The following is a 26,885-nucleotide window of genomic DNA, read 5'->3' on the forward strand; positions in this document are numbered from 1 at the left end:
CATCTAACGGACATGCCATCGTTTGGAGTGTATAGTTTCACACAAGCACACATGAGTGAACTAATAGTTGAATCAAATCACAGAGACAGCGCCATCTATGGTGAAAGATGTTGCTGCAAAAAAAACAACAATTTCTGTAATGGCTCTTGTCTTGCAAACTCAACAATTGGTTGTAAGGAAATGATCGGTCAGAGTTTAAAAAAAAGTTTTTAATCGTACATAGTTGACTAATAAGCAAATTAATTTGCTAACTGATGAAAGAGGGACAAAAAACTATAAAAGAGGAAAGATGTGGTGTGAGGGGTTATGATAATTAATTAATGGTTATTAATTATGTTCCGGCTACACTCTTGTAAACTAAGATGGGATAAACTGTGTGAAGAATGAGTAAGCAGGTGATTTAGTAATTAACGCTATCTTCTGATGACATCGCCAAAGTGTTGCTGGGAGTTCAGATTGAATGTGATAAATATATGCGCAAATATAAGTGTGATTTTGGGTGTGTTTGTATATGTTTGTATCTGTGCTGCATATTTATCAAGGCTCAGGGATTTTTATTGCAAAGGGCTATTTATTGCTCTTGTACTACGTATATCTGTCCTGGAGAGAAACTGTTTCAACATGATGTGTGCTGCTCTCCTTTCTCAGTCTCGAAGAGCGTGGGTCAGAGCCTGCAGCAGCGCAAGTGATGCAGTGTGTGTGTGTGTGTGTGTGTGTGTGTGTGCATGCGTGTGTGTGTGTGTGTGTGTGTGTGTGTGTGTGTGTGTGTGTGTGTGTGTGTGTGTGCGCGCGTGCGTGTGTGCACGGTGGGCGTTCATGGATCTGGGTTCGTTAGCGGTGACTTGGACATCGGGTCTCACCTCTTGTCGTCTCTATACCACTCAAACTCCGGCGTGGGCACCGCTGTGGCGTCGCACTGCAGCATCCCCATGCGGCCCACTTGGGTCTCCGAGCTCTGGGATTTCTTTATGGCCGGAGGGTCTGAGGACAAACACACACACACACACACACAGATAATAAAACACGTGTGCACAGGCAAGCGCACACACACACACACACACACACACACACACACACACACACACACACACACACACACACACACACACACACACACACACACACACACACACACACACACACAAACACACACACACACACAAACACACACACACCAGCATTCCTATCGAGTTTTGAGTTCCCTAATGAAGCTTATGCATTTATTTGGTCCTGGACTCCAACAGCCACAGTGCTTTCACACCCTCCTCCCATGCATGTTTCCCTCCTCGGCTCTCCCTGCAGTGAGCCGTAGCCCAGAGAACGCTACTGCTGACAAATGAAGACTTTGTTCCGGAACGCTTGCTTGCAGATCGCCTGTAATCTGCAGCTTCAAGTGACAGCGTGGTCCGTGAGGCTGCAGGTCAGGCGGCCCTCCGCGCGAGACGAAACAACACCCCCCCTTGAGTTGCGTTAACAGGGACGCATTTTTGTGGGTTGACTCAACCCTCATGCACCAGATTGTTGAAGATGGCCCTGGTGTTGTGTTGCGCACAGGGAGAAATGTATATCATTTAGGCTACTTTTAGGTGAGTTGCGTCGCTCATGCCAGCAGCACTTTGATAATTTTCAGCACAGACCCCTCGACAGGGTGTCATTTGGTGTTATTGTATCGTGAAGAGGGGGATTGATGCCTATAGGCCAACATCTGGTGGCTGGTAATCAAGAACCACTCTGACAATTTCAATCAGGGGGATAGAGGAGGGTGAGGAGTTAAGGTATCCATCATGACAATGTGGTCCCTGAGTGCCCTTCACAGACACAGACATGCCGTCGGATCTCTAACGGGTTATATTTATCGCACCTTTTTCCTTCTATAGGCTCAAGGACGCATTAGAGGACTTTTTTAGAGGGTGAGATTGTTACCTTTAGTCGCTACTAGGCCTGGAAGTGGCCTCACCAATCAAAGCGTTATGAGTGTCTGATCTACCCAAAAGTGCACTGGCGGGAAATCACTATTGCACGTGAAGTTATATTACGTTCAGGAGGAGCCGCCATAGTTACAGTATACGGTGTCCTAGGATCAATTGAGCTCCTCTGAAAGAACATAACATAAAAACAATAAATCCTACTGAAAGCCTCAAATCAGTTGACCTTTTGAGTTAAATTACCTTTAAATTACCTTTCAACCAAACGCCATCAATGGGAGCGCAACACACGCATGGCATTGCAGACTAAATAAGCATGCTCATGTTGCACCGAAGTGCATTGTGGGAAATGCTGGGCCATGGAATGTGTACAGTAAACGACAGAAATATCTATTCTGTAATGAAATGAGGAGGAGGACGTCCTCCAGCCACACTTACAGTTGACGACAGAGTTATCTATTCTATAATGATCCGAGGATCCAGCCACACTTACAGTTGACGACCACGTTGACGTATTTGACGTCGGGCGTGGCCACGTCGTTGCTGGCCTTGCACTCGTAGCGTCCGGCCTGGTTTCGCATGATCCCCGATATGTCCAGGTACTCCTCTCCATCCAGCGGCTCAGCTGCCCCGCGGACACGCCAAGGAACACGCCAAGGAACACACAGAGGAACACAGGAAGGAACACAAAGGACGCAGATTATAGAACCGGGCCTTTTCCACCCCCGCTTACACGTGACTTCAGTCTGGTAATGGCTCCCATTGTTTTATTAACAAGATGAACAGTAGCAGCGGAGTGATTGGACTGGACTGGAACCAGGGGACACTGAACTTGGGAGACTGACGGATAAAAGGGCTGGCTAATTGTATATTATGCACCCATTAGCAATTCACAGAGCAGTCTCATTGTCTCATTTGATTTGGAAGGACCGTTTATTAACGTTTATGGCGTACTGGTGATCTATGGATATGTCACTGAGAAGAAAAGGCCAGCCCCGCCCACAGCATTCACGGCGGGATATTAATCACGACTGAAACAAAGGTAAAAGCAGCAGCACAAGGATAGGTTGGTTATTTTCATGTGAACGATTCACTTCTTCTGCTGAGAGCTGAATGTTGAAATTAACATTCAACAAAAGTCTCTCTTTTTGTTGAATGTCAACAAATATGCTTTACAAATTATCTTTACTATGGCTATTGCAGAGGTTGAAATCAAGTCTGTGAAATTAAGTTAAGTCTTAGAAAGAATCTACGCATTTTATGTATTCAGGATTTCTATGGTTTGGCCTTTACAACAGAGTGTTTACACGCACTTCAAATGCTTGTGCGTGAATTGATAAAGAGTAATAAAACATGACGTGTTTCGATAAAGCCAACTCTGAAGCTATTTTCTCTGGATACACAATAACCCTCCGTGAATGACAGCAGGTGCATCAGAGGGCACCTGCATATATATATATATATATACATATAAAAAGAAAACATACTGTGTATATACTTTACATGTATACTTTACACACACACACGCACACACACACACACACACACACACACACACACACACACACACACACACACACACACACACACACACACACACACACACACACACACACACACATCTTCCTTAAATTCTTTACTCCCATACTCAAGCAATGCAGTGCAGCCCGGGGCCCAGGGGAGCCAGGGGTAAATAGCAGTAGAGTTTCTCACTGCAGTAAATGTCAGTGATCTCACTTGTGTTCCAACTGAGGGGCCTGAAGCTCGGGCTGAGGCACAGGGCCACGGGAAATGAACCAACAACTTCAGGGGCTTGGGACTATGGGAGGTTAGTTGAAAAACTTGCTGTTCTGCTTTGGTTGTCAGGCCACCGCAACCGCACACTCACACACACAGCCCAGCCATGTCCCATAAAGTATCTCTGTAAGACAACTGCAAAATATCACAACAAACCAACTGCAGCATGTCTGTATTATCGTAGCACTGTGTCCTAGTCTCTAGGGTTGCTAGCCTACGCAATAATAAGGCCCCGGCACAGAGTTAATGCTGCAATACCTTTCTTAATTAACCATCCAAGCCAGCCAGCAGGCTAACCCTTATATGGAATCAGAGTGTGTTTATGTTTGCATGTTGCATATGTTTGCATATTTAGCACGTTTGAGTTTCTTTGTTATTTTACCTCAGGATATGAATCCTATGCAGTGTAAGAATGAAAAAAAACAACAGTCTCTAGTGACATATTCTGGCCAGAATGTTCAGCGCTATCTTTAACATTGCCTAGGGCACTTTGAAAATCTGCAGGTATGGTATCCTAAATCTTCCTGAATTCCTACTTTTTGTGCCAAACTTTTATAACAAGTCTTGTGACTTGTTACAAAGTTTTCCTATCAGAGATTCTGCACGCCTCATCCAATCGTCATCCAATCCAAAATTGGGATTCAGGTGAACCTCCACCGTGGACTCCCTGCCTCCCTTAGAACATCGTAAAGCTCTGTGGTGTCGTTTGGTGATGACAGAACGGTCTATGAGATCACAATGAAAGGCAGAAGCAGACCCATTTCCTGCAGACTCGTGCCAACTGCCTGCATGACCCAACCAGAGAGGGCTCTGATTGAGATTCAGTTGCCATGGAAATCTCTATTGAAGAATTCTCATCTTGCTCCATTGGGTTTTTGGCACAGGACAGAGTTTGGAGAACAAAAAAAGAGGGACACACAAGTGAGAGAGAGATATGAAGGAGGACATTAAAAAGAAAGGACGAAGGGACAAAGAAGGCAGATGGGCGGAGGCAGACGATAAAAAAAAAGGAGGAGGAGAAGACAAAAAGAGGACGGAGAGAACGAGAGGAAGAGAGGCTCGACGAGGAGTTACGGAGGCAGAAGCGATCACGATCAAACACACACACACAAAAGCACGTGCACAGACGGATGTGAGCCACACTCTCACACACTTATACACGGGGCAACTCAGTCATGAAGGGGATGTGATTTGTCGCTTGAGGTACCAATAATTTTCGAATGCACAGGGTTGTTATTTTATTATTTATTATAATAACTTTGTTGTGATTCGGTGTGAGGTCTTCAATGGGTGCATATTGCCTCGCATGTGATCTCCGAAAAGGAAGTGTCGGAGACCTCCTTCATCTGCTCCCAGAGAGGTTATAAGCAGGTGCATGCATTTGTAGCCACGACACAATTGTTGGCGGCGTGTCTCCGGCAATTATAGCTCGTCAATCTTTATAACATGTGTGAAAGCGACAAGAGGGCGTCTTCATATATTAGAGAACCCACACACACACACACACAGACACAAACACACACACACACACACACACACACACACACACACACACACACACACACACACACACACACACACACTGCAATTACAAGTTATTGCATTCTATCATCCTACCATTGCAGTGGAGAGAAAATTAAGAAGGAGGAGAAACTGTGTACAAAACGGAGTAAAAATTGAAGCAATGAGAAAGAGGTACATGAAAATGAGAAAGAGAGTACCTGAAAATAACCAATTGAAACCGGCGCCGATGATGTGGGAATTCTTTTGTTTGTCTGTTTGTCGGTGGGCGTCCTCATGTGCACTTCTGACTTACTCAGAATTAGATTTTTGTATTGTTGGACACTAAAGCACAGGAATGCGCACAAACACATGCACACACAGGCATGCACAAACACTCACACACACACACACACACACACACACACACACACACACACACACACACACACACACACACACACACACACATACAAACACACAAACACACACACACAGAAGAACACACACACACATAAACCATCAAACGCAGGCATGCACACAAACACACGCACGCACGCACGCACGCACGCACGCACGCACGCACGCACGCACGCACGCACGCACGCACGCACACACACACACACACACACACACACACACACACTCACACACACACACACACACACACACACACACACACACACACACACACTAACAAACAAACCATTCTTCTTTGTATTCTGTATTGAAACTTTCCTTTTTGCTTTTTGTGGGGGAAGGTCCAGATACGAGTCAGTGGCCTCAAGCTACCCTTAAGAACACAATTACAATATTGAGCAAAACGTCGGTTTTATTACCTGCTAGACTAATGTAATTAGCATGGAGCAGCAGCAGGCAACAAGATAGAATAAAATGGAGTTGTAAATAAATTAATCACACTTATTGGAGAACCGGCCACAATGCTGGAATTAGGCTTAAGGAAGCTAAGCAATATAACAAAGTGCCATTCTTAAGGATTGCATGGTCCATAATATTTAAAAATAGATATGTCTTGAAGTTGCTCACCTAACGAGCAGAAGCCATCAACTGCTGAACCTAGCGGTCATCGAGTCATTTAGTGATCAGGCTGGTCGGTTCTCATTGTATTTAAAATTCAATAAGTAAGAGATAATGTCAAGTGTGCCAGACATTGTCACAAAATAAACCCTGATGGGGTTTATTACACGGCGAGTTACTCAAGAAATATATATTATGATGCAAAGTAGAACAAAAAAAAAGATTGTATTGATTTTAAAAATACTTAATTGCTTACTTGTTAGATTGTAAGTAGTGACCATATCAATGGTCAGTTTTCCATAGCAGCAGCATGTTATTCAGACATAATAGAACGCTGCTATGACGTGGTAGACCAATAAGAATCGAGGATTCATCAAAGCCCTGTTATAAAAGCAGTTAATCCACACATAATTGTGCGATGATAAAGTGCAAGAATGATTACTTCTCAGTTTCCTCAGTGTACAATAACAGCCGTTTTTCAAAACATTTAATTATTTTCAAATATTTCAATAATTATATATGCTCCTCAGTTAATAAAAAATAAAAATGACAATATACCATTCTGGGAGCTGGTTTTTGGCTAGGGAGGAGGCTAGGGGGACGAGCGGTCACCATGGCATTCAAACTGTCACACACTTCCTCCTCTGGTCTGCGCACATGCTCATCGCCTCGCTGCACATAGCCGTGCACCCCCGCCTACTAGTAGGCACATCACATCCATGTCATCAGTCACCATTAGACCCGGGACACTCGTGTCATCTGAGAACCCTGGCCGGATGCTACTGCTGTGGTTGTTGTTGTTGTTGTTGTTGTTGTTGTTGTTGTTGTTGTTGTTGTTGTTGTAATTGCTATGGTGGTGTGACTGCTGCTGCTCCACTGGTTTCATGTGGAGTTTAAGTATGATCCCCTCTGGGATCTCCTATTCACTAAAGGAGCACCAGGGTGTTGGTCTCAACTTCAGACCGGGCACATCGGGTCATGCTGACCCCGGTGGCAGTGTTGCGGGATTGGTCGACTCGTCAATGAGTAGCGCAGTTAGATAAGGGGGTGGGGGGGAGGTCTATTTCCATCCTCTACCAGACTGTGATGAAGAGGAGGAGGAAGTTTGAGTTGGCTTTGTGGCTCTCGAGATGTTTAATGTGTCCAAGATGTACATTTCCATATATTTCTTGGATTCTTTCACCACCTGAAGTAGACACATCATGAGCTAAACATTTCTTTGAAAAACTCTTCCGAACTCAAACTTTTGCCAGTTGCCTCGCATGATTCTGGCTGTCTGCCTCCCTAGGTTTCTTTTCCATTTTTTATTTCTTTCAGGAGCCGCCCGATGCAGGCCCACCCTGCACAAGACAATGGATTTTAATTGCTATATTTCTCAAACACACCGACGGTCTACTTTTGAATCCTCGGTTGCCTTTTGGAGACGTACCAGGCGGTTTTGAGTGAGGGATTTAACGGTGCGAGGGGGCGGAAGGCAGCCCATTCTGCTCACACGCCTGCTCTGTGGAGATTTGCATTGTACGGGTAATTTTGTGTCAACAAGTTTTCTGTGTCAAGCATACCACTCAGCAAGACGGAAGGGCCGCAATGGGAGGAGGTAAATATAAGCACCGACTTAGCTCCCCCACTAAAATAAATAAAGAAAGAAAGGCAAGCAGGCAGTCAGACAGCCAGCCAACTTCCTTTGGCAACTGGGTGCTTCTCATTTGAATATCCTCATGCATCTTTCATCGGCGTCACTTTACCACACTGCGTAACATTGCATGTTTTGGAAAATGCTAATTTATGTTAAACCGTTGATTTGGGGAAAATTCAGAGTTGCGTAGCATGAATGATCCTGCAACAATTATTTTGTTTGGTCTTTTTCGATTTTTGTTGCCAAGTCTGACTGTATGATATGTTTGCGTGCGTGTGTGCTTGTGTGTGTAGGCGCGCATCCTTTCCATTCGTCTTGCTTTTGCTGTGGGCACAAATGTGTGGCTAGGAGTACAGGCAGGATTTTTATGTGGTTTTATGTGGGTTTCAACAGTCAGTAAGGGCATTGAGATTCAAAGGCCCATGAGAATAACGGGTCTAAGTTTCTCTTTAGAAAAGGTGAGACTTGAACAAAGGGTCAGTACAATATCAACAAATGTAAGCAACACCTCTGGTCAAAGTTACTTTTCCAGTGCAGAAAATGAGTTTCATCATACATAAATGGCATGAGATCACTCACTATGTGAGTCATTGTCATACTTATGGCTCATGTTGACCGCAGTTTGCCAGACTTCATCCACCACACACCACTCTCTTTAACAGATGATGTGCCCAGAACTCTATATTCTGGTGACTCACAAATTTGTGCTCTGAGTATAAAATGACGAGCCAAGATGATTAGAATACAAACCCACCCTTCAAAATATTGATCTACGATTGACCTGCCAATCTGATACAGGGAAACATTAGACTTTATAAACAAGAAGAAACTACTTAACCCTCTAATAATAGCAGCAAGAACATTTTGGGATTTTGAATGAGAAAGTGGCTAAAGCGGCAGTGTGATATTGATGAATAACTCCTATTTTGTTCAGTAATGCCCCAGTGGCTTGATCACAAAGGAAGAACTTTCACAGCCAGACACAAACCATTAGCCGCCACTGCTGTCGCTAGCCGTGCAGAAAAAAAACAGGTGCTGGGAGCTAAAACAAAATGGCTGTTTATTTGCCGCTTCTTGAGCCGAAGCAAAGATACGCACAACCAAGTGGCACAGCTGGCTGTTTTGCAAGCCCTGTCAATCCTCTTGCCTCTCCTTGTACTTGTTTCCATGGTTGGCGGATGCATCGTTTAGCTAGTTTACATTGCGGGTATCAGGCCTGCTTATTTTTTTAACACAGGGGAAAAGGGCTTTATGTTGAAAAAATAGAAGAAGGTTGAGCGGGCAATGGACTGTGTGAATGTGAGAGTATGTGTGTGTGTGCGTGTGTGTGCAACTCATATTAAAGTTGTGATGATGTCAAAAATATTTACAGTGCTTAAAGGGCCGCTTTGTTGAACAAAAATGTATACACTGTTTACAGAGGTCGCATGATCGCATATTTACAAGGAACAGCATAGGGAGTCAGTGTATTAGAGTGCTACAAAACCAGGCAAAAAGGTGACCACAATGAACATCTCTTAATACAACAATAGTTGTATTGATGATGATAACCTTGAGGCGCTTCAGACAAACGTTTCAGGATTCAGAAAGGAAACAATCCCATCAACCGAACTGTAGCAAAAGCAATAAAATGCCAACCCTGACCACAAATAATATTGGCCACTGGGCTGAGGCTAAATCCTTTACCACAATGAATTCAATCTGGTATTTGTCCAGGTTGTGGAACAGACTCACAGTGTACTCATGTGCTCCCATCGCAAAGAGACATGGAAGTCTGCCAATGATTTGAATTTGAGAACGTGAAGGAGGTTTCTGTCTCAAAGGCATGCTGTAGGTGGCCTGTTGAGCCGGCTATCCTTGCTCAAATTATGCTATGTACATTTCCGTGTTTGAAGTAACACTCATTCCTCGTTCAGGGGGGTTCTCTGTAGCACTCAGATCAGCCCCATCTCCCCGCTGGTGAGCAGGGCTGTAGCCAATGGGATGGCAAGTTTTGCCTTTAGCTCTCACCAAGCTGCCACTTGACATCGGGGGGTGAGATGAAAACTCTAAATCTGTGATGATGTAAACAGTGTGAGGTCTTATATAAACAAGACAGGAAGATGGATGATTTTGCTTTCTTGAATCCGGAAGGATCAAATAACATCCGTCCTTCATTTTGCCCCATCCGAATATTCTCTGTGGCTTCAAGGTGTTATGGAAGAAATATCCTCTGAGCATGTCATTTGATGTTCTGTACGCATCTTATTGGATCGTGTGCTGTGCTGCTTTCACATGTTCCTGACTATCATTTGAAGTACCTTCTTCTGAAATCAAGCAAACAAACCGTTTGATAAACGGGCATAGTATCATATATAAGTCAAATGAGCACAACTGACCAGAGATCTCTTGCGTTCACGTTTTCAAGCAGACACTTAATGTGCTCTGGCATATTTTAAAAACATTTAAAGATCGTAAGACTAATATCACAAGGGTGAGGAAAATTTCATATGTAGCCAGGTAGTAAAATAGTTTGCATTGAACAGTTTTAAGAAAATAACCTCTCTCTTGTTAAAACATGTTTATGAATACCTCATTAGAATGGCATCTTGAATGCAAGTGTAATACGGGATTATGAGGAGTGTCCTTCATTTGTGGACAGAGGTCCCTTTGTCCACAGCTTTTGAGCCCTGACGCGCTCCAGCCACAGGTGCAGGGTGGGTAATGCAGTAACGTTGTGTACTTAAAATAAAAAAGAAAGTGCCTATTGGCTGTAAAAGAAATGCTGAGGCTCTGGAGACTGGCAACTTCAAACAAAAAGGTTGCCTCTGCGTTTGCCAGCCCAGCAGTGAGTGGATGTAATGACGTCAGGCGAACACGGTGCCAAGCTGTGCACAGGGTGCTCTGTGTAGTGGCTGTGAGCGCACGGATCCAGGGCCAGCTGCTGATGGCTCCGCACGCAAACAAACAATTCAATGGTGACAGGAAACAGATCCGGGGCCAGTCAAGAGGCGGAGGAACAGCTGTCCTGCAATCCCCCAATGGGCCGATGATGAAGTTATTACACATAAACTCGCACGCAAGAAGCCAACACCTGCCAGCGTGCACCCAGGCGCTGACGCACGGACACAGGTGCACAAGCACACACATGCAAGCACACACACACACACACACACACACACACACACACACACACACACACACACACACACACACAAACTCAGACGCACATATGTGCAAACACACGCAAAGCAAGAATGTGGAGCTTACAAGGAGCTGTCACACGTAACTCGGAGAATCAGCAACCCTGTCAGTCACTCTCTCTTTCTGTGTCACCCAACAGAGGCCAGTGGGCGTGATCGGCGTGCACATGCGTCTCAACGACCACTCCATTCACTATGGCATCCCTATGGACACACAGACCCGTGTCTCAGTGCGTGGGTTTGTCTGTGTGTGTGTGTGTGTGTGTGTGTGTGTGTGCGGGTTTGTGTGTGAATTGGTGTGTGTGGGTGTGGGTGTTTGACACTGAGCTCCATCTCCCCAAGACAGTGAGAGATGAGGCGCAGGACAGTAAAGTGGCTGCTGTCACACTGTGCTGCAGGGAGTGATAGGGGGGCGAGCGAGAGCGAGGGCGGAAGGGGACCCGGATGCACACTGGGTCGATGGACAAGGGCGGGGGGAGAGCACGAAGGAGAGGGACGGGGACAGGGACAAGGAGCGAGAGGGAGAGAACCTGTCTGGGCCGAGACGTGATTGAGCAGCGATATCACTGCAAGGGTGGTGTAGGAGAACATAGTGTTCATCTTCGTCCCTCTAACAGCCCCGCCCTCCCCCCCCTACCCCAAACCCCCCCCCCCCCCCACAACCATCTTACCCTCCCTCACGCGCTTATCCCATCCCTCCAACCCTGGCCTCTCTATGTTATGGCTTCCCACTCAGATTAAATCACAAGGCCTCGGTTGGTGGGCGGCTGACCAAATAACAGGGTTTGGACCAATGTCCCTGGTGCACTGTTGTCCCCCGGTGCCATTAAAGCGGCTGCCCCCAGATTTACAGTCCGCAGTGAAGGTTTAAAGCGCTTCACGTCGACGAACAGGCCGTCGGCCATTCCATGGTTCTACAATTCCAAAACAACAGTGTGTTAAATCAATTATTAAAGCCGCCATTGAAGGGGAAAAATCTCCGTCTTGTTTTACCCTTCCAAGGGGAACACAAAAGAGAAAGCATGTTAACAGCTGCAGATCATCCACATTCTACCCCCCATTAGCCCTCCGAGCGACCGCTGCCGAGCCTGTGCCCAGTGGAGGCCAGGGACATGACACCTGCAGGGGGGTTGGGGGGTTGGGCCGGCCTACTTTAGCTGCAGCAGCGGCAGCAGCAGCCTCTCCAGAGGGCCCAGATGTTTGTGGTCATGGTCAGGAGGAGCGGCGGTGCCCACGAGAGTCGGCCGCGGCCCGTCGGCTCGAACCTGACAAGTCCCATTACCCCGGGGGAGTCCCACGCACCCCAGAACGGATAATTGAACATTAATTAATGACCGGCGCTACAACAGCTAAGGATAAGAGTGATTGCACATCTAATGAAACCGACCCATTTGCATAATAAAGCACCATTTGTCCTCCTTTCCCTTTCGTCCCTGAGGGGAGGATGACTTCTGTCTGCTGCTGCTGTTTCTCTTCCGCGTTGGTCTGGCTGATGCCCCGAGGGAGATGGGCTGGGAGGGAGAGGCTGTGTCTAAGGGGGAGAGGGAGGGGGGGGGGGGTATCATGCAATTTTCATACTTCGTCTCATTTCTATTTCGGTGTTTCCGGAGGCATCCAAAGAAGAGTAATCGGCTTGACCCTCGTTTCCAAATCTATCATCCGGTCCTGACACTCCTGTAGAGGGAGGCAGCGGTCCCCCCCTCGCCTGCCTGCTCTGACCTCCATGGCAGGAGGTCAGAGCAGGGGGTCACAGGTTTGTGCTAACTGCGCAGACAGAAATGCATCTGACAGGCCTACTGCACCTGACCCCACACACATTAACCTATCTGCACATCCTGCTGAATGCATATCCTTACAAAAACGATGCCTCTCTTTTTCTCTCTCTCTGCTGTCTCTCCCATTCTCTTGATCTCCACTTTCTTCTCTCTCCTTCCTTCCTTCCTTCCTTCCTTCCTTCCTTCCTTCCTTCCTTCCTTCCTTCCTTCCCTCCCTCCCTCCCTCCCTCCCTCCCTCCCTCCCTCTCTCTCTCTCTCTCTCTCTCTCTCTCTCTCTCTCTCTCTCTCTCTCTCTCTCTCTCTCTCTCTCTCTCTCTCTCTCTCTCTCTCTCTCTCTCTCTCTCTCTCTCCCCCTCTCCTATTGATCTGAAGTTTGAGCGAACCTCTCGTCAGGTCAATATCCACCATGGCGCCCACGATGATGGATGCTGGATCAAAAGTTTGTTGAGTTCAAACTACAAGAATATAAATATAGGATGCCTTCCCTTTCGCCACGGACATCGTGGTGTATCATTTCATTTTCAGACTGAATAACTTGCTTGGGTTTGTTTCTTCTCTTTCTTCTGCACGCACCTATCAAATTACCATCCTCTATATGCCCCCGGTTATTGGGCAGACCCAAACAGAGCAATTAAAATCTAATTTCACTCCCGGTGGGCATCAGCGGTGGCAATAACAACGGCAAATAGAATAATAATGCTAGTGAGGAGAGCGGAGGAAGCACAGCATCTCATCTCTGGACCCCACAGGGGCAGAAAAAAGACATAATCATTGTGGACACCTTCAGGAAGGCTGCCATTAACAACGCCGCCATAAACAAAGGTACGGCAATTTAGACAGAGTCTCAACACTCTCCAACTGTTTCCGACGCCTCATCTGTCACTCAAGTCATTAAGGGGTTTTTGTTTTGGTGTTGTTGTTGAACACTTTCGGTGTTATTGATTTTTCAAACAATAAGTAATTCATTATTTATTTTCGCTTTGACCTCTGAGGAAAAGAGGTGCCGCAGAGGAAATTTTACAACGCAACACTTTCCGGAGTCGACAGATTGTTAACGGCATGCATTCTGTCGCCTTTCGAGGGCTGGTACATCAGAGCAGCTAGTCGCTTTTTAGTGCTTGTGTTTGTCAGCTCGGTTCGTTATAGCTTGGCCTTTTATGGCTTTATTGGCCTCATTTACATGAAATTATTTATTGCTTGCTACTATCATCCACATATATATATATATATATATATATATATATATATATATATATATATATATATACACATCCCCTGGGAGAGATTGACTATGACATTTAGTAACGCCAGACGATAAAAACCCAGGCACCCATATAATGCCACACTATGAGTCTGTTGAGACGATGTAATGGATGGAACGTCGTGACATAGGTGACAAACCGCAGGTTGCCTTTGAGGGGAGACGGGCAGGTCTCATCATGGTAGCACCGCTGTAACATTGTAACTAATCCATGATCACAGATCCCTTCAAGTTTACACTCCCTTCCAACCACCTGAGTAAGCTCCACAGCTTACCACCAAAACTGGACTCAAAAACCGCCTCCTCTGCTGTGCTGTCAATCTGGCTTAGGCCCTACCTTCTCCCCCCTGTAGGCACTGCATGTTTAAAAATACATAAATATATATCTATTTGTGTAAGCATATTTATTTGTTATATAACCAAAATACCAATATGAATATATCAAATATATGTATATCATTGTTCTTATGGATTAAGATTTCTATAGTAAAGCGTCTTTGAAATGTTGAATTGAATTTATAACTATAATTATTTGAAGATAACATGTAGAGGGGCGGGGATTATTGTGATATCGCTTAAGACTGTGAAGCTACATTAGCATTAGCGTTTCCTATTATAAAAATGCTCAAAGATTGTTTACAACTGCGATAAATAAACCAATAAGCATCGGCGGACCGTTTGTCTTGTTTTTATTGCAAATTTCTAGGACTGGCTGATATTTATTTTAATTGAATATAAAACATTTCATTTTATAAAAAGGTTTGTCACACACACACACACACACACACACACACACACACACACACACACACACACACACACACACACACACACACACACACACACACACACACACACACACACACAAACAAACAACCGTATAATATTTTTGGGTTCGTGAACTGGGAAGTTTTTCTTTTCTTTCTCATTAAAACATAGAAACTGTACTAAGTGGACAACGTTAACACAAAGGATGATCTGTTCAACCCTGTTGCTGTGGCTTGTTGCTTCTCAGGCTTGACTACCTTTTAATGGTCCTTTCCTATTTGGAGTTTTTTCTAAATTGAAGTCAAGTTATGTGATGGAAAGGCAGGAGAAAGCTACGTGAAGATGAATGCTCGCCTTCAGAGGAAATACGCTTCTCTGTCTTTCGTTCAGGACGAAAATACAAATGACACATCTCAGTAATGAAACATGAAAAACATGAAATGATGAAGTGGAGTCTTTACAGAAACTGCTGGATAGCATCTCCCCATCCATTATCCAAGTCCTTCTCTGAATATGCTTCTGTTCACTTTAACACTATTGTTATGCACAATGCTATTCTCTGAAGCAATAGAAAAGCGTATCTACTGTGTATGTTTGTGTGTGTATATATGTGTATGTTTGTGTGTATGTGTGTATTTACTGTATGCATACTGTATGTACAAGAACACACACACAAACACCAACAAGGACACTACATATCTATCGCACATCTATAAATACAGATACACTAATTTATGCTAACATATTCTTTTCACAAGCAACCCAAAAAAGACACAAGGTTGTTTCTCATTGTTTTGCAGATATTCTTTACATAGCACAGTAAATCTATCTCAATCTTTTGTTAAAAAGGCAACTCCTTGTAGAATAAAGTCCCTCACAATAAAAGTGACATTGCGACTAGTTGTACTACTACTACGAGTTATTCCTGTGCCTACCTCTCTGGTTGCGATGGGTGGCCCACTGTTCAAACCTCATTTGAGTTTAGCTCCGAATAACTGTGATTCAGTGTCAGACGAGTTGTGTATTAACAACTCTAATGTGTGTTTCTGTGCATGCCTGCGTGCGTGCGTTGTGGGTGTGTGCGTGTGCATGTGTGAGCTGGTGTGCGCATGCATGTAGCAGGTTGACCTATGCCATTTCTGCGAGCGTCCTTGGGAAGAAAAGTGGAGGCTAGCTGCTGTTAACTAGCTACCAGCTAGCTAGCGCAAAAAAGAAAGAATGTCAGGTTGCTTAAGCGAGGAGCGTGTGTGTGTGTGTGTGTGTTTGTGTGTGTGCGTGTGTGTGAGGGGGGTAAGTCTGCGGGCTGCCAGACATCATTATCTCTCTCAGCAGTCCCGCATGCCGCCGCCCCAAACGCCGGGCTTCGACAATGCATTCTGGGGGATTGGACACCTGAGAAACAAGCGGGAGGAAAGAAATAACAACGGTCCAGAAGACTCACAAACTGCCTGGTGACCGCCTCCCCACAGGCACACACACACCCACTCACATGCCTGCATTTGTGCAAACACACACATGCTCAATCCCCCCCCCCCCCCCCACACACACACACATAATGTGCCGGCCAGGCCAGTGGTGGGATGCTGTGCTGTATGCTCCCTGCTTATGCAGCCCAGACCCAGTAAAGCACAAAGCTTTTATAGAGGTTGGTCGGCCCACATTCAAATATGGTAAGAGAAAGATTGAGAATAGAAGGAGCTATGGGGCTATTTAGTCAAATCAGGAAACAAATTCAAGGTATTCAGCTTACACGTGTCCCCCGGGCACATGTAAACTCAATACCTTGAATTATTTTTGTGATTTGACTAAATAGCCCCATTGCTTGTGTTTGTTGTTGATTCTTGTTCTTACAAAGAAAGGACGCAGATCGCTGCGACTTGCCCTGTGAGGCGAACAAGAAAAAATAAAGAAAATAAAAAGCAACAGGGACGGATTCAAAGCGGTGGACAGGATTGGGCTGTTCAAACTGACTCCTTTTAGAATCCACAAGCAAAGGGTAAACGGAAACGAAAAGGCAGAAGCACCTACATATCAGGTTTATTGGGCTGCCATGCGTGGCAGGCGGATTTAGTTGAAAAAACAGTTTTGGAGATCTGATAAGGGGGGGGGGTCACATTAATTGATAGAGACACTGAAGAAGAACGGCTTTCAATCAGAGCCCAGATGTTATCAGGGCCGGAGCGCTGTCTGTCGGAGCGTCTCCATCCATCACACTCGACGCTTATCAGCCGTCCGGCACATGTTCAATCCCCCCGCTGACATCCAAGATTAAATCCAACCAACATATTTCACTTTTGCTCCCCTTTCCTCTGAGTTATACGCACCTAATGTTGAGGGGCTTTACCGCAGTTACATACACTACGTGGGTTGCTATAGGGAGCTCTGTAACTCTCTCTGCCGTCACCGCCCGCCACTCGATCGCTACCTGACGTCTCGTTTGCATGTTGTTTTACGCGTGTCTGTACAAGGCGTTCTCTGTGTTCCCTGTTTAATTCATGTGCTGTCTGGTCCGCCCGTGCTAATACTTTCCCTCTCGAGAGGAGGATAAAAATCGAATCTATTCTCCCGCGAATAGAAAAGAAAAGCCAAACGGCCCTTGTAGATGGGTTTTGCGTTAGATGACTCTCCCTGTAGGTTAAACACACATGCAATCGTATGCATCACCTCTTATTGGCTGTTGATACCACAAACCTGTCCTCGATCGAATCAACAAAACCTGAAAGCTTTTGGTTTTAAGGATAATATCGCTGTGAAAGCGCCTCTGTTTGGAGCTCCTTTGGAAAGGCCCCACATCAGAGGGGCGCCGACCGGCGAGCAGCCCAGCCTGCAGCCTCACCTGAGGGGTTGAGCAGTCGCCAGGTGATGGCGGGGTCAGGCCTTCCGGACGCCAGGCAGCTGAGCGTCACGTTGCTGCCCTCGTTCACCGTGATGTCTTCCGACACCTTGTAGATGTTGGCTGGAACTGGAGATAGACAAGAAGAAAGGAAAGAAGGCGGATGAGGTTGTGTGGCCGTGGCAGGGTCGCGTTGTCCGATGTTACCTTGATTTCAACACACGGTGGTCGCACCGGAATAGGTGAGGCTGATCAGAGAGAAGGTCAGAACATAACCTGAATGGATAGCAGTTAATTAATAGTGTGTCAACCCAGAAATATGGACGTTAAATTGTAAATGGACTGCATTTATATATCGTTTTTCTAACCAGTGGTCACTCAAAGTGCTTTACAGTATTGTCTAACATTCATCCATTCACAATCAGCTCGGAGGAGCCGGGGATCAAACTATCAACCTTCCGGTTATCAGACAACCGGCTCCACCTCCTGAGCCACATGCTGGCCCTATGCTGATAACTTTGTTGGAAATATATCTAAATATATTTACTATTATAAATAGATATACATGTTTGTATATGTATGGATGTACGTTTGTCCTCTGATTTTTCCAAACAATCGTTCGCCCGACGGACTCCCCGCTTGGTGTGTGTATTGCTGAGGGCCCAAGGACGTCGGTGTGTAGTGTGAGGTTGTTTGGGTGTGTTTTTTAGAAAAGGCTGCAAGCAGCAGGACTGGAGGCCATGCACTCTGCCCGCTCAACAAAATGAGTAATGTTCGAAAAAAAGGCTAATCCGTGCCTTTACTGATCATTTATCATAAAGAACGAGTTTTGTGGGAAGCATTTTGGGAATAACGACGGACCAGAACTTTTAAGTCTGGGATTAAATGACTTTTATTTCCACTTCCCAGAATCCAGACTCATGAGAGCTTTGCCCATTTCATGGGGAGACCCATAAAAAAGCATTTAATGTATTAGTTGTGACCATGCATTTATGTGTGTGTGTGTGTTTGTGTGTATGTGTGTGTATGTGTATGTGGTTGGTTTGTCGTGTGCAAAACAAATATTTAAAAGGAAAGGAGATGAGAAGAGTGGACTCCCACACACACAACCAAACGGCCAGCAACCACAAACCAACAAACACACAGGGGGAGATGCTGTGTGTGTTTGTGTTAGTACATCTTAGAAATATACAGAGAGAGATCAAGGGAGAGGGAGAGGGAGAGGGAGGGAGAGAGAGCGAGAGAGAGAGAGAGCGAGAGGGGAGAGAAAACGAGAGAAAGAGAAGGAGAGAGAAGTAGTGAGAGAAGGAGTGAGTCTGAGAAGGAGCGAAGAGAGAGAAAAAGACAGAGAGAGAGCAAGAGAGAGGGATAGAGAAAGAAAGAGAGAGAGAGAGAGAGAGAGAGAGAGAGAGAGAGAGAGAGAGAGAGAGAGAGAGAGAGAGAGAGAGAGAGAGAGAGGGGAGAGAAAACGAGAGAAAGAGAAGGAGAGAGAAGTAGTGAGAGAAGGAGTGAGTCTGAGAAGGAGCGAAGAGAGAGAAAAAGACAGAGAGAGAGCAAGAGAGAGGGATAGAGAGAGAGACAGAGAGAGAGAGAGAGAGAGAGAGAGAGAGAGAGAGAGAGAGAGAGAAAGAGAGAGAGAGAGAGAGAGAGAGAGAGAGAGAGAGAGAGAGAGAGAGAGAGAGAGAGAGAGAGAGAGAGGGAGAGGGAGATAGAGAGAAGGGAGATAAAGAGGCAGAGAGGGAAAGCCTCTACCCTGGCAAAATAAATAAAAAAGACCTCAGTTGAATTAAGATCACGAGGTACGCAGCACACCGTTTTAAAGCGAGTCAGCAGCTGAGATGCAATCAATCCTGGAGGAGAAGAAAGGGCATACATCACAAAGTTTTCCTCCCAGACCGTGGGTGGTGCGATGGGGGAGGAGGGAGGGGTGAGGTGGTAAAACGGTGAAAGTTCTCCCATGAAGATGCAAGTGGGCAGAAGTGTAAATAATAATCCATCACCATGCAAAATATGATTCATAGGACACTGTGAAATATGGAGCGGGGAAATGGTATAACAAATGTTAACTACTTTCATATTTCACTCGGATCACACACACTGTGGGAGACACCACACAATGCTGGCGGTGGTTGAATCCACCCAACATGACACTTGCTCCCGCATTCAAATACTCTCCCCCCCGGTGCCACACATTTCAACAAACACAACACTGTGTCTTTGTGTGCTCAATGCAGAAAAAGCTCCCCACATAGACAGACTTGGACCACCACAATCCATTTGAGTTAGCGTGTGCATTTTTCATCGACAGCCAATGTGAGCGGATATTTATCAAGCAAATTATGAGAAATGTGGTCATTTTCAAGCCAGATGCAAACGACTTCGGTCTCGGGTCGGTCTGTAGTATATGATTTTTGCTGACTGAAACCCGGGCATGCCCAGCAGCTTATTCTGGGCCCCATTAGATTAATTTAGCTAGGGAGGACGGGGTTGTCCTTTTTAATATTACACTACATACATTGTGGACACAGAAACACTATATTGACTGTTTTGCTGTCTATGTCTGCGCCATCTGCTCAGTTTGTCGTAAGTGCAGGCCTAGCCTATCTGTTAAGTGGTGGTAGCATGGCGATGTAAGGAGCTTTTGTTATATTGGATTTGCTCCATAAATGTTTTGGGTGAGATGAGTGTTTGTAGACCTGTAGGTCGGCCCATTGATTTAATGTGTGGGGTAATGAGAAAGAAACATTATTATTAAACATGTTGATTTTTACAATTGAGATTAGCTACAGTTTCGCCTTTTTGATGACGTCATATACAGTCAACCCACGGAAAATATTGCCACTATACCACTGATTCACTCCAAGTATCTCTAGGTAATATGCGCTTCAGGTGACAAACAGACATGCTAGCTGAAGAATGTGTCAGTGGCTGTAACATTATATTCATATTTCCAACTGCAAAAACAAAAGTCTGTAATCAAACTTTTTGTATTTGCCAAACAGAAAAGCAAAGTTCGAACCGCACCTTTCTGCAAATTAAATAACTCTTCAATAACTCCTTTTTATTAAACAACCATTTAATAAAAATGAAGGGCTTTTATGTTCCCACTAGTAGCTTCTTCACAGTATGTATCCTCTTTGAGGATTTATACTTTTATGTCATAAAAGTTAAGACTGCTTTGTAGGTCCGTTGCAAATTTTTTCCCTTCTTACTGAATATGTATAAAAGCTCTCAAAAGAGGGACTGAGGCAGTTAATGTTAAAATACTGCCAAATAATAACCATGGGAATGACTACCAATCTATGACTCAGGCACTATCTCAGCACTGCAACATGAATAGCAATCATATTCGTATGACAGCAATTGTAACTGGTTTTAATCCCATGGTGGCTAAAGACTAGGGACAGATGCCTGAACCGAGTAATAGATTAACAGAAAGATAATTATAGTCTTTACTTAAGATGGGTGTAATAGTGCTGGCGGCTGTTCTCCAATCTATCATTTTTCACATTTACTCGATAATTACAATAATAATGATTAACATTATTACTATTAATAAAGATAATGATAATTGTAACAATTCATAATAATGATGGACCTCATTGGTATTCCACCTTTTGAAAGATACAAAGATACAGTGTCTGATCAAAGAAAAGCAGGCACAGTCAAAGCAGGAGCAGACACAACATGGGTTATCATTATAAGGATCCGTGATCACCTTCAATAAACAAATCTTGTTTACTGCCTTGTTTGTACAGACTACAAAGCTGTACCAGGGTATGCCACACCACACACCGCACCGCCAACCAAAACCCTTGACTTTCTAACAATGAATTATGGGAGCTGATGTCTACGACTCCCACTCAATATAAAATAGGAGAAATCATTTTAAAAGGCTGAAAGCGTAATAAAAACGTAACAAAATAGAATAGGGTATAGAGATATTTCAAGACACTTTCCAGAGAATTGTCAAGTTTTTTTGTTTTTTATTCTCGTGCAAAATCACTTGTGGAAAATCACCAATCACCTAAACTTTCTATGGGGATTAACTTGTTAAATGGGTAGTTGAAGCCTTCAGGCTTTTGTGGCACAGACAAACATGCCCCCCTTGACCGCAGGCCCGCCTGCACCGACTGTCTGGGCACTGTTGAGGAGAACCAGGTGAAAGCAGAACCAGTTGAAACCAGGGCCTAGAACCAGGTAAAACCAGAACTAGGTGTAACCAGACCCCGGTAACCAGGTGAAACCAGGCCCAGGGAACCAGGCCCCAGAGCCAGGTGAAACCAGAACCAGGTCAAATCAGGGCCCAGAACCAGGTGAAACCAGGCCCCAAGAACCAGGTGAAACCAGGCCCAGAGCCAGATGAAACCAGAACCAGGTCAAACCAGGCCCCAGAGCCAGGTGAAACCAGAACCAGGTCAAACCAGGGCCCAGAACCAGGTGAAACCAGAACCAGGTCAAACCAGGGCCCAGAACCAGGTGAAACCAGGCCCCAAGAACCAGGTGAAACCAGGGCCCAGAACCATGTAAAACCAGGCCCGAAGTAACAGGTGAAACCAGACCCCAAAAATCAGTTGAAACAAGGCCTGAGAACCAGGTTGAGTGAGGAGTGTGTGTGAGTGTGTGGGGGGGGGGTTTCAGATGTTTGATGCACCACCGGATAGAGGAAACATATTTAAACGTGATAAGCCTGGGTACATTGAATTGAAACAGCTGCCTCATTCGTCCCCTGTACCAGACATGGTTTTCAGAGAAACGATATTTCACTGTCGTGCTCAGATTGCTTTTGCCAGCAAAGTTATTATAAAGATGTGTCTGCTATAGCAGCGCTGGCAGGCCCACTAATGTCTAACACACACACACACAGGCACGCACACACAGGCACGCCCACACACGTACAAACGCATACACATACAAACAAACAGGGTAACGGTCTACTTTCAGTGTTTAAGGTGAACCATCTCTCTAATACCAACTGACAACTGAGCCACGATGTGGCCCAACACCATTGTAAATGAAAATATACAGAGTTATTCTCGGGCAACAAATGGCAGAGCCAAAATGAAGATGTTTTACCAAGATATGGTTAGAAGAGGGGTTGAGGGCTATGTGAGTGTGTGTGTGTGTGTGCGTGTGTGCGTGTGTGTGTGTGTGTGTGTGTGTGTGTGTGTGTGTGTGTATGTGTGTGCGTGTGTGTATGTGTGTGTATATGTGTGTGTGTGTGTGTCTGTGTGTTTGTGTTCATGCCTGTGGATGTGTGAACGTGTGGGGAGGATGTGTGTGTGTGCATGGCAACGAGATCAAGGTGACAACGAAGGCAATTGGATTTTTGTTTCGTAAAAATAAAAGCAGATCCCCAACCAAACACAAAGGTTACGTTGTAGAGGGAAGTGTCGGGTTGGAGGGGCTCTCCATAGAATAGATGATGGAAGTATTACTCCAAAGGATACACTGATAGAATTTAATAAAGTTTGACAGAAACGGGCTGCTCCCAAGACTGATAACCTGGTCATTTCTATAAGCACAGCTGGCAGAGGAGAGATGAGAAAGGAGAAAAGGAGAGGAGAGGAGAGGGGAGAGGAAGGAGAGCGGAGAGGAGAGGAGATGGTAGAGGGGAGATTGGAGGAGAGGAGGAGAGGGTAGGGGAGAGGGAGGGGAGGGGAGAGGACAGAAGGGAGAAGCGGGAGGAGAGGGGAGAGGAGAGGAGAGGAGAGGAGAGGAGAGGAGAGGAGAGGGGAGAGGAGAGGAGAAGAGAGGAGAGGAGAGGAGAGGAGAAGAGAGGAGAGGGGAGAAGAGGAGAGGAGAGGAGAGGAGAGGAGAGGAGAGGAGAGGAGAGGAGAGGAGAGGAGGGGAGAGGAGAAAGGACGAGAGGGGAGATGAGAGGAGAAGAGAGGAGGGGATAGGAGAGGAAAGGAAAGTAAAGGAGAGGCGGGAGAGAGGGGATAGGAGAGGAGAGCAGAGAGGAGAGGAGAGGGAGAGGGGAGTGGAGAGCAGGGAGAGAAGAGGAGAGGGGAGAGGGGAGAGGAGAGAGGAGAGAGGAGAGAGGAGAGAGGAGAGAGGAGGTGGGAGAGATGACTCAAGGGGAAGAGAGGGGATGAGAGAGAAGGGAGAGAGAGATGAAGAGCAGAGGCTCTAAACGAAACAGGAGGTGACGATAGATGAAGAGAGCAGAGGGGGAAGCCGAGATGAGAGAGGGGGGAGGGAAGGACGGGTGTCACAGGTGAGAGAGGAAAAGGGGAAAGAGGAGGAGATGGGGAAGGAGAGTAGATGAGGATTGGAGTGGGAGGAAGGAGAGGTGAGGAGTGGTGACAAAGGGATGGAGCCAGACTAAGGGGTGGGTAGGCGGGTAGGAGAAGCACGAGAAGAAAGCAGTGAGCACCAGCGCAGAGGAAGGAAGTGTGAAAGTCATTTCAGCCCACAGAGGCAGGGGTTCATAGTCTCCGGTTTCCAGCTGTCAGGACGAGAAATGAAGAATGGAGGGAATTGTATTGTTAGCCATAGGTCAACGTTCAACGAACAGTGTTGGAAAGGGCAGCCTTTTGAAAAGCGGTCTGCCTCTCTAACTGCAAAACAGACAAATACCAAAGAAATACACCCTGTATCATATCGCTCACATATATGTCCACACATCGTAGAGCTACCTTACAACTATAGGCACTGGCAGGCACACAGACACACACATACGCACAGGCACACACAAACACACATGCACACACAAACACAATTAGAACAAAACAAGCATAAAGAAAATAAAGCATGCAAAAAAAGATGCATGCAGAGCACATATACATATATACAGTATGTATATATATATATATATATATATATATATATATATATATATATATATATATATATATATATATATATATATACACACACACACACAAAATAAGGGCACAGCATGCATAAAGAAAATAATGCACGAAGATGCATGCAGAGCACACAAATATATATGTATCCATACAAAAAGCACACACACACACGTTAGAGATAATTAATTTCCTAATTTATGCTCATTTAATTTCATTTTCCTCAGGACTCTGCAAAGTTGGATGAATATGCTCCGTGTGGAATTACACTCAATTACGTGATGCTCACGAGCTGTGTGGGAAACATTCCACCTCCCTGGGTCTGTCAGCCCGCTCCAGCAGCCCCGGCTCCTATCCGATTCACTATCCCACTTTTTTGGTCGTTATGCCTGCATTGTCAACATAATTATCTCCAATAAATCCTCAATCACACCGCAACCTTTCCTTCAACCCTCATTTCAAACTTGAAAGGGGTAGAGAACTGACGAGGGAAGAAAAATAAGAGATGGGGGAGGGGGGGTAGGGGTGATAAGAGCGCGAGACACAGTGTGAGCGAAAGTAATTAGGGAAGCAGTGTGTGAATGTATGTGTGCGCGTGTGTGTCTGTTCGTTTGTGTTAGTGTGTGTGTGTGTGTGTGTGTGTGTGTGTGTGTGTGTGTGTGTGTGCACGCATTTGCATGTGTATGTGTGTGCGTGTGTTTTATAGTGTGTATATGTGTGCGTGGTCCCAGCAGGGACTCAGGCGCACGGGTGTACTCAGGCACGGGAACAACAGCCAATCCGTGCCGGCCGTGCCACTCACACTTTCCTCTCAGATCAGAGACACCTCCTCTACCGCGCTCCCCCTGACAGGGCGAGAGGACACTCAAACAGGAAGTTGCGTGGGGTTGCTAGGTGACCAACATAAACAGCACATCTAGTGTGGAGTTCGGTAATAAACATGCAGTTTACACATAAACCCCATATCATTTCCACAAATAGTTATACATGGAATATGGTGAGTCGTGCATGACAAAAATAGGATATATCATGAAAAAACGTGGCACAGCACTAAGAGCAAGCGTCACCCATAACCTGCATGGTCCACAGTTTAGTATAAACGACACATGTTGTAGATGATATAAGAAAATTCAGTTAATTCCAATAACTCTACATTGAATATACATGAATATGTTCTTAATAACCTTAGTAAGTGTGACCTTACTCAATGTTGACATGTCAAGTGAGTGTGAACTCACACTAAACCAAGACAAGGTGGACACTAGAACTGATACTCAATTGTGGACAAAACAGATAAAGTGTAACCAGGCAACACGTCTTATCTGCAGTACGTGCTCAACTAGTTTCTAAACAACACGTTAATTTAGCACTGTACCAGTAGAATAAACTTGCTGTAGTCGTAGCTCAAATAGTTAAATTCCTACACTTTGCTAAACTAAAAGTTCAAAACTCGAATTGACAAGCAACATTTGAACGTCTTTATTTTGTCTTCTTCAAAACTGCAACTCTCTCCTCTAAGTCCGCCCCTGGCACCATTCCTAATGTCTCCCCTGATGGCCGTCAACGTGACATTTCCAGGACTGATGTGCGTAACAGTGGCAGCCGATTATGCCCGGCTAATTTGAAACTAATAGAAGATAATCAGCAGAAAGCACTCCCGAGCGCTGCAGCTTTTAGCTTTTAGTGCTCAGACGCACTGCAGCCAATTAGCCTCACTTAAGGTCAGCCCCCTTCTCCTCAAAGGACACGACACAGAGTGTGTGCGTGCCACCAGGCCGGCCCGACCGAAATCCCGGGTTGGATCGTACACTCTCGAAGTCTGAAACGAGCGGGCGTCTATACCTCGCCCACAAGGTAACACACAGCGCTGACCATGACGGGGAGGTAGATGTGCGTGTGCCTCTACGCGCATATACCTCGAACCTAAACAGACAATGTATTACAAGAGGAGACAGCCAGGCAATCTTGAGGGGACACACATATCTTGTTCGACACTCAACAAACGGCTGACAAGGCTGATTCGGGCTCTTCCAGTGTGTCTGGAAGATGTAAAAAGTAAAGTGCCTCAAAGCGCAAGAGTAGCAGGGAAGGGGGGTAGACCAAGCTTTATTCAATCACCACGCTACATCTTCCCCAAAAATATGGCGCAGATGATAAAACATATCAATATAGATTAACGCTAAGCCATGTAGCTGTAAAGACTGTATGGGAACTTTTGTAAACACTTAAATCACCCACCCATTTACTGCAGCACCCTAAATAAACCCAGACACACACACACACACAGACACACACAGACACACACACAGACACACACACAGGGACACACACAGACACACACACACACAGACACAGACA

At 45.4% G+C, this 26,885-nt stretch overlaps 1 protein-coding gene across 2 annotated transcripts in view; it reads right to left on the bottom strand.

Moving 5' to 3' along the window:
* The window catches only part of lsamp (limbic system associated membrane protein), a 406,372-nt gene that overhangs the window by 8,798 nt on the left and 370,689 nt on the right, over positions 1-26,885 (bottom strand). For both annotated transcript variants that reach the window (XM_030381455.1, XM_030381454.1), the window contains 3 exons: positions 17,719-17,844; positions 2,419-2,550; positions 861-981 (listed from right to left, as the gene is read on the bottom strand). In XM_030381455.1, the coding sequence (XP_030237315.1) occupies positions 861-981; positions 2,419-2,550; positions 17,719-17,844 (379 nt within the window). The remainder of the gene's footprint in view (positions 1-860; positions 982-2,418; positions 2,551-17,718; positions 17,845-26,885) is intronic.

This window comes from Gadus morhua, chromosome 16 (genome assembly GCF_902167405.1).
Source record: "Gadus morhua chromosome 16, gadMor3.0, whole genome shotgun sequence".
Lineage (NCBI taxonomy): Eukaryota > Metazoa > Chordata > Actinopteri > Gadiformes > Gadidae > Gadus > Gadus morhua.